This window comes from Fukomys damarensis, unplaced genomic scaffold, assembly GCF_012274545.1.
Source record: "Fukomys damarensis isolate Sample0158 unplaced genomic scaffold, DMR_v1.0_HiC HiC_scaffold_23, whole genome shotgun sequence".
Taxonomy (NCBI): Eukaryota; Metazoa; Chordata; class Mammalia; order Rodentia; family Bathyergidae; genus Fukomys; species Fukomys damarensis.
Genome location: NW_022900935.1, coordinates 22,731,558 through 22,739,993, shown reverse-complemented (window position 1 = coordinate 22,739,993; position 8,436 = coordinate 22,731,558). Strand labels below are relative to the sequence as shown.

At 43.7% G+C, this 8,436-nt stretch overlaps 1 protein-coding gene across 4 annotated transcripts in view; it reads right to left on the bottom strand.

Moving 5' to 3' along the window:
* Positions 1 to 8,436, bottom strand: part of Tmem269 (transmembrane protein 269) — a 22,242-nt gene that overhangs the window by 9,665 nt on the left and 4,141 nt on the right. The window contains exons 4-6 of one of the 4 annotated variants that reach the window (XM_010634132.3): positions 5,925 to 6,022; positions 5,239 to 5,397; positions 4,817 to 5,017 (exon numbers count right to left, since the gene is read on the bottom strand). In XM_010634132.3, the coding sequence (XP_010632434.1) occupies positions 4,817 to 5,017; positions 5,239 to 5,397; positions 5,925 to 6,022 (458 nt within the window). The remainder of the gene's footprint in view (positions 1 to 4,816; positions 5,018 to 5,238; positions 5,398 to 5,924; positions 6,023 to 8,436) is intronic. The other 3 variants (XM_010634140.3, XM_019209056.2, XM_019209060.2) reach the window with 3 other exon arrangements.

Genomic DNA, 8,436 nt, shown 5'->3' with positions numbered 1-8,436 from the left:
AGTTTTTAGGAAGCTGTCTCAGGGCTTCTACCCCCCCCTCCCACCCTTAAGGCATTCAGTACCCAAGAAACAGCAGCAGAAAAGAGACAGGAGCCTTGTCTCTAACCTCAGTTTAATATATTTATATATGAGTAAGTAACTAGCCACTTGGAACATAGTGTAATTTCACGGGCCATTTTGTCAGTTTCACATCCAAGAATACATTTGAGTGGTCCCAATCTTTGTTAATAATTAATAAAGGATGGACAGAAGGAGACAGAGGGATGGGTCTTCCAAATGTGCAGGGCTCCAAGAGACTAAGGGCGAGAGGTGAGGAGAAACAGAAGGGAAAATAAGTAGAAGAAGGCTAATCCATGTACAGAAACCTAATAATCTCCATGAACGTGAACATTATATGTCACAAACATGAGCTAAGATGAATAATATCAACAAGAATAAAAATAGGGAAAAGGGAATTAGAGGAGGGGGAGGGAAAGGGATTTAAAAAAGAAGCAAGTTGTATTATGTACATGGAACCACTCCCCAAGATGACTGCAAACTGCATGTACTGCAAACATGTACTAATACAAAATAATAAAAAATTTTAAATCCTCCAAATTATTCCAAATTTAACATGGGGTAATGACCAACACAATATTATGTGCATGCAGAAAAGAGTTAACACAGCAGGCCTGAGCTGCTATCCGTAGACAGGCCCACTAACAAGGGTGACCACTGGCTGACAGACCCCACACTAATGCCAGCTTCCCCTAACTGCTCAGAGCAGTTCACTGTGTCCACACGTTCCTGCTGAACATGTGCTCTACTGTGGGGAGTCGGGAACTTGGTATATGCGATGCAGAGGGGGCCCATGTAACTGGTCCCCAATCAGGGCCTTGGGCACTGGTCTCTGATGAGCTTCCCCAGCAGGCCACTTTTTATGGTGGGTGTCCGACGTTTTGGCTTGCCTGGACCACACTGAGTGAAAAGGAATTGTCTTGGGCCACATATAAAATGTATTAAGAGTTAATGCATATAAGTAACAAAACCTTTTTTATGCTTTTTTACACCATCATGTGCAGAAAACTGTGATACGGTTTTACTTCCTATATGACTACTTAAAAAACTGTTATTAAATTATTCTATTAAACAACACATCAAGATCAAGTTTAATAATTAGAGAAGAAAACTTACATGTCGGCTTAACAACAAAAAATACCTGTCTTCACAGGCACACACGTGGTAGTTGAAATACTGTTATCAGAAGTCACTGTTTTCCTCACCAAGTTGCACAAATGCACATGATGTCTGCTACCCACAGGTTTCTTTCTGTTGGACTGACTGTGTGAGTTAGGACAGCTGAGCCTTCCCCCACACAGTGTGTGTTGTGGCCTACCAGTCCACACTTAAGTGCCATGCAGTACAGTCATGGAGACTATTGCTAAAAATCACATAATAGCATTAAATGTTTATGATCTTGGTGGGGACATATTACTGCACGCAGCGTGCAGGCTGAGGGTTGGACACCTGCTTTGCGTTATTATCACAAGTCAGTGCTGGAGGAACTAAGTGCAACTGCCTGACTCCACTGGGAGAGGACTCTTGGAAGTTTGCACCTGGTTTGCTCTAAGCTTCATCCCATGCACCCTTTCCCATTGCTGTTTTTGCTCTACACAATCTTAGCCAAGAGTAGAACAATATGCAGAGTCCTGTGGATCTTCTAGCAAACTGAACCTTGAGGCAGTCTTGAGAACACCCAGCCCAATGTGAATCTTAGCTTAGTTCACTGCCAAAAAGCAAAAGTGCTTCACATTAGTGGCATATCTACTCAGCAAAGACATTCTGCTAGGCATTGTTACATAATTTATTTCATTTATACTTTACAATAGTCTTAGGATTTAGAATTAAATGTTTTTTAGATGAAAAAATGGGAAGTAACTTACACAAGGTCCTGATTCAAACCATGCTTGCCTGGCTCTTAAAAACTAAACACCTGTACTGCCTCAGAAAGCCCAAAGAGAAGCCAGGTGTGCTGGCACATCCCCGTAATCCCAGCACCTGGGGAACTGAGGCAGGAGAATAACAAGCTTGAGTCCTGCCTGATCAACCCAATGAGACCCTGTCCCTAAATAAAAAATAAAAAAAGGCCATGGATGTAGTTCAGTGAGAAGGCCCTAAATTCATTCCCCAGTACTGCGACAGCAAGGGGGTATGGCTCAAAAAGAGGTAGGAGATGATGGGCAACAGCATTTCTATGGAAATAACCCACTGTGTATTTGTAAAAGAAATCAGAACACTGGATCTGACAGAAGACACTTTTAGAGGTAAAAAGCAGTTAAGGAAGTGACCCTGAAATTTGAAATAGGGTATTTCAAGAATAATCATTGAGGGCTGGGGATTTAGCTCAGTGGTTCTGCTGCCTGCCTCACAAACACAAGGACCAAGTTTGATTCCTGGTACTAAAAGAGAATAATCATTGATCTGTTGAGGTAAAGAAACAATATGGAAACCCACAGTGGCCCTAGAAAATATATAACATAAGATCTACAAAGTTGGCCATGGGTCAGTGTCTCGAATGTACAGAATTTTGGGAAAAGTGGCTGGCTGCTCTCCAAGCAAGAGGGCTATCAATAGCAGCCAGTTTGAAATCTACACAGTAGGACTTTGGTATCAACTCATGTCAAAATCTGTGAGGTACATGTTCCTCATTTACTCACACAGCAAAAACTAGCAACAGTTTATTTTGAAAAGAAGGAACCAAAGTATCTACAGGAAAAAAAGAACACTGGGGAAAACACTGTTGCTATGAGTTAGAAGAGGAGGTAAAGGACAAAATAAGGGGAGGAATTACCATTTCAGTACACATCTGTGACAAAGGATTTATGAGTACATCCATTATCTTATTTAATCCCAATGATCCTTCAAGGTAAATAATTTTAATTTCATTTTATTTATTTTTGGTATTGGGGATCAAACTCGGGCCCTTCCACTTGTAAGGGAGGTGGCAGCACCGCTGAGCTAAATCCCTGGCCTTTTAACCTCATTTTATAGATAAAAAAACTCAGACTGCCGGGGATTTAGCTCAGTGGTGCTGCAGCCTGCCTCGCAAGCGCAAGGTCCCAAGTTTGATCCCTGGTACCTACAAAAAAAAATCAAAAACAAAAACTAAGATAAAAAAGTATCATATCAGCCCAAGTTCATACAACTACTATGAGCTGAACTCAGAATTTGAACTCAGATTGGTTTGGCTCCAAATCCATGTTCTTCTCACTACCATTCTGCATGTTCCATTCGGTTATAGGACGATCCAGCACCTAGAATTTGAGTAACTTTTGGTGTGGATGTTACAAAAGATATGAACCTTAAGGGCAAGGTCAGGCTGGAAGCAAGGACCTTACAAACTTCTGTGAACTAACAAGCAAATAATGGAAAAAACTTGGTATTTCCATAGATGCTTATCTTTTTACACTTGCATATTTTAAAAGAAAAAATCCGATATTCCTTGAAGGAAACCCTAATCATGGAAAACCGGAGGGAGACACCTACCAGAGCCCCAGTGTGACAGGAATCTTAGGGCCTGGAACCCAGTGCTCAGTTACAACAACTGGAAAATTGGGAGTAACCCAAGACTCCTCCCCTTTCCGCACAGCAATTCTGTTTCCAACACTTAAATTCAGCAACTTCTCATCATCCCACCTCCGCCGTCACCTCTCTGAATGAAAGACTGGCTTTCCTCCTTCCATCTCAGTTCTCTACTATGTGTCCTCCAAGTTGCAGTGAAAGTGACTGCTGGAAATTATTGCTCTGGTCATATCACTTCCTGCATAAATCCCATCACAGGCTACTCATTTGCTTTCAGGCTCAAACCCTAACTCCTACCCAGTCTTGCCTCCTTTGCTGACCTTGGCTCGTGTTACTGACTCTCTCAGCAAGTCTCAGCCACTATGGATCATTCTGGCCTTGAAGCCATCACAAAATTTGGTTTCCTGTGCCTGAATGTCCCCCCTCCTACTCACCTGGCCACTCATCTTGCACCTCCTTAGGGTTCCTTTCCCTCTCTCAGGTCACACCAGTCTGAATGAAGTCACCCTCTGACACCCTCTCTGATTACCCTGTACTGTCACAGTACATCAAAACTGTATTCTTCTAGTTACTTCTGCCGTTATTTGTTTGGTGACTTCCCCCCACACCTGACTGTAAATTCTGAGGCAGAGACTGGGTCTAGTTTACCAATTTTCTTCCTAGTACCTGGTAGGTGGTAAGTCCTCCTTCAATTTCTATTCAACTCAGCCAGGGGTGGTGGCTCATGCCTGTAATCCCAGCACTCGGGAGGCTGAGGCAGGAGGATTGCTGTGAGCTCGAGACCAGCCTGGGCTACATAGTGAATTCCAGGTCAGTCTCAACTATGCAGTGAGGCCCTGTCTCAAACACCCCCCGCAAAAAAAAAATTCTATTCAACTCAGTAACACTGAACAAATTCTGGTTTTGGTTTTGGTTTTGGTACCAGATATTGAACTCAAGACCTTGTGCTTGCCAGGCAGGTGCTGTGCTGCCGAGCTACATCCTTGGCCCCTGTGTTTATTGAATATCTACTATGTGATTAGCACATGTAGCACTGGGTATTGTAGCATGAATAAAAGAGAGTCCTCTATTGAGGACAGGTAGAGTAGCTATGGATATAGTACTTTAAAACCTAGTAATTATATACTGTGTCAGATGATAAATTCTGTGGTGAAAAATAAAGCAGGGTAAATAAGGGAATAGGGTGAGGTGGCCATGAATTATAATAACAATAAGCTGATTAGCAGTGACAGTTGAGCGCACTACTTTCACTCACCTCCCACATAAACCACTTTTTTCCAGTTCTCAGACTCCAGGACATCATCTCGTGGGTAGTAGCTCTGGTCTGTCATGAACAGAATCATGAGTGAGGCCATGCAGCAGAGAATGAATGTGTTGCCTTTGGTCAGAAGGGAGATAGAAGCCAAAACACAGGAAGCATAGGGGCAGGGTAGGCCCTTGTAAGAGAAGGGAACTCCTGCCAGGGAAAGACACAGGTCAGCTGCTTTCCCTGCTCTGAAGGCATCTAAACAAAGCCAGCCCCTCTCGGATCATCTCCTCCCCAGCTACCCAATTGCCTCAAGCCCAAGGGTAGCAAAGGACTACAAGTCATTCATTTCTCAAACAGACGCGGTGCATAAGGGAGTCCATTAACTACACCGCAGGCTTCTGGCTTCCAACAGCAGCTTCTGTTGTTACCTGTGTTGCACTCACCAGATGAATAAAAACCCAGACGGAAAGAAGTGGTTAACACATAGACGATGGCCACAAACCCATTCAGAGGCCCATCCACACCAAGGAGCAGGCCCGAAGCCAGGCCGAAGGTGGTGAAGATGGCAAAGTCATTCAGCTCGGCTCCTGCACAGAAGGCCCAAGATTAGAATGTACCACTTCTAAGCTTGCACCTGAGGTCCCAAAGGACAGCAGCTGCTTCCCCAGGTGGTCTATGAATCAGTCTGCTGTCTCCTTCCAGGTCTGCCTCTGACTGACCCACAAGTCGGCAAGTCTTTCCCTCTCCAGGGGTTAGTTTCTCCATCACTTAACATGCAAAGGCTGTACCCCAATAGGACGCAAACTGATAAGCTGTGGCACTCCCCCATTTTTCAGCTGCTTGGCTTAGGCTAATTTTTCATCTCCCCACTTTCTCTTCAGTACCTGGCTCCACCCAGAACTGTGAGGCAGCGTAGTTAAGGTCACCGAGCACCAGGACCAGGACTGACCAAAGTGAGCCCGCAGAGGCACTGGGTCTAGGCTGTGGGGCTCCCTAGCTCCTGCTCTGTGGCGCTGGTGCTGTTCTCAGAGGCACACGGAGGTTCGAGGACAGGTGCAGACTGGAGATGAACCCTCCCAGGGTCAGGGATTAGTGGCCTGAGGCCTGGACTCACCTGTTTTGCAGCAGATGTTAAGGTGTCTGGTCATCGCCCCTACCACTATGTCCAGCAGGAAGCTCATCAGAAGCATCCAGGAGGCACAGTGAGATTTCCTAAAGTGCAGCCATCAGGCCCAGACAGTGCAGCTCTTCACAGACCCCACCCTCCCCTAGACGCTAGTCCGCTCCCAACACACCTCCCTCCTCACCCGCACACACATGCGCACTACACATGGTCCCTACACTCGCATCCTTTCTAATACATACGGCCTTACTTAGCGCCTCACACACGCCTACATCCCTCCTAAAGGGGTTCCCTTTTCCCTGTGATATTCACTAATAGCCCTTCCGACTCTAAATTCCAGGCACATCTGACAGTACAGGGGTCCTTCCTAGATCCTAGTCCAGCCTCTACCACCATCTATCTCACTGAGAACTCTCACATAAATCAGTACCCCTCTCTAGGCCTTGGCTCTCCATTTGTAAAATGAGGGGTTTATGCTAAAGAGTTTTGCTTTTGGGTTTTTTTTTTTGTTTGTTTGTTTTTTGTTTTTTACTAGATAGACACCCATGTAGATGAACTGTTTCTCCTTGAGTGAGTTTTGGTAGTCTGTGTCTTTTAAGGAATCGATCCATTTCGACTATCAAATGTGTAGGTGTAAAGCAGTTCGTAGTATGGCTTTGTTATCCTTTTAATGTCCACAGGATCAGTGGTGATGACCCCTCTTTCATGTCTGATGTTGCTAATCTGTGTCTTCTCTTTTCTCAGTTAGCCTGCCACAGGTATATCAATTCTATTGAATTGTTCAAAGAACCAGATTTTGATTTTATTGATTTCCTCTATTAATTTCCTGTTTTCAGTTTTTTCAGTTGTTCTTCTCTTACTTTTCTTAGGCTATGAATTTAATTTGCTTCTCTTTTTCTAGTTCCCTAAGATGAAACTTTAGGCTACTGGTTTTTTTATTCTGTCTCTCTCCCTCGCTGTTTCTCTCTGTGTGTCTCTGTCTCTGTCTCTCTCTCCCCACTCTTCCGTCTCTGTCTCTCTGTCTGTCTGCCTGTCTGTCTTTCTAGCACTGGGGATTGAATCCAGGGCTTCAAGCACTTTACCACTAAACTACAGCCTCAGACTTTTCTTATTTTATTTTGAGATTGGTATCACTAATTTGCCTAGGCTGGCCTCAAACTTTCTATTCTCCTGCCTTAGCTTGTTGAGCTACTGAGATTACAGGCCTGTGTCTGACTCTCTTCTAATACAGCTGTGCACTGCATGATGACATTGTTTTCTACTACAGACCACACACTGACACAGATAATAGTTTCTTTCACAAGATCATCTCACCTGTGACATCATGGCCTTTTAGTCTGTGAAAGTACATTCTGTGATGCTCCCACAACAATGAAGTCACCTAGCGTTGCATTTCTCAGAACACATCCTTGCTGTTACATGATGCATATGCCCGTATACACACTCAGTACTATTAATTCCTTCCCTCAGCATTTTTGCTTGCATCTCACAAATTTGGATAAATTGTATTTTCATTTACTTGCAGTTAAAAATATTTTTAAATTTCTCTCAAGACTTTGATCCATTATCATTCAGAAATGCTGTTCAACCTCCAAATATCTCAAGACTTTGCAGGTATCTTTCTGTTATTGACTTCTCGTTTAATTCCATGTAACCTGAGATCACACTTTGTATGATTTTTGTTGTTTTTTTGTTTGTCTTTTTGAAACAGGGTCTCACTATGTAATTCACGCTGGCCTTGAACTATGTAGCCCAGGTTTGCCTCAAACTCATGGCAGTCCTCCTGCTTCAGCTTCCTGAGATTACAGACGTATGTCTCGACACCTGGCCATGATTATCATTTTTTAAAATTTGTTAGATTGTGTTTTATGGCCAAGAATGTGCTCTGTCTTAGTGACTGCTCCAAATGAGCTTGAGAAGGATGTGTATTCTGCTCTTGCTAGATGAAGTGCTCTGTAGATGTCTATTATATCTAGATGATGGCTGTGCTGTTTGAATTTAACTATGTCCTTGCTGATTTTCTGCCTGCAGGATCTGTTGATTAGTGATAGAAGGGTAGTGAAATCTCTATGATAGGGTCATCAATTTCTCCTTGCAGCTCTATCTGTTTTTGTCCTGTGTCTTTCGATGCTGTCAATGGCTTCCAAAGCTCTTAGCCTTTGGCCCCACATTCTTAGCCTTTGTGGTGTGCCCAGCACATACTCCTAGGACACTCTGCAATCAGCCACCACTGTCAAGAAAACCTGCCCCTAGGAGGTCCATTCACAAGTCTGCACCCTGATGGCAGTGACTAGGTGGCCCTGCAGAAGCAGAGGAGAGCCTGACCTCAGACTTCAGCTGTCCCCAAACTGCCTTAGAATTTCTCTTGTTTAGATCCATCCTAACAGACTAAGCTGAAAATACAAACAGTGGACAGAATCTCTTCACTTCTCATAAAAACCATTCTACACTGCTATAATGAAAATAGATATCATGATACAAGCACCTTTTTTTTTTTTTTTTT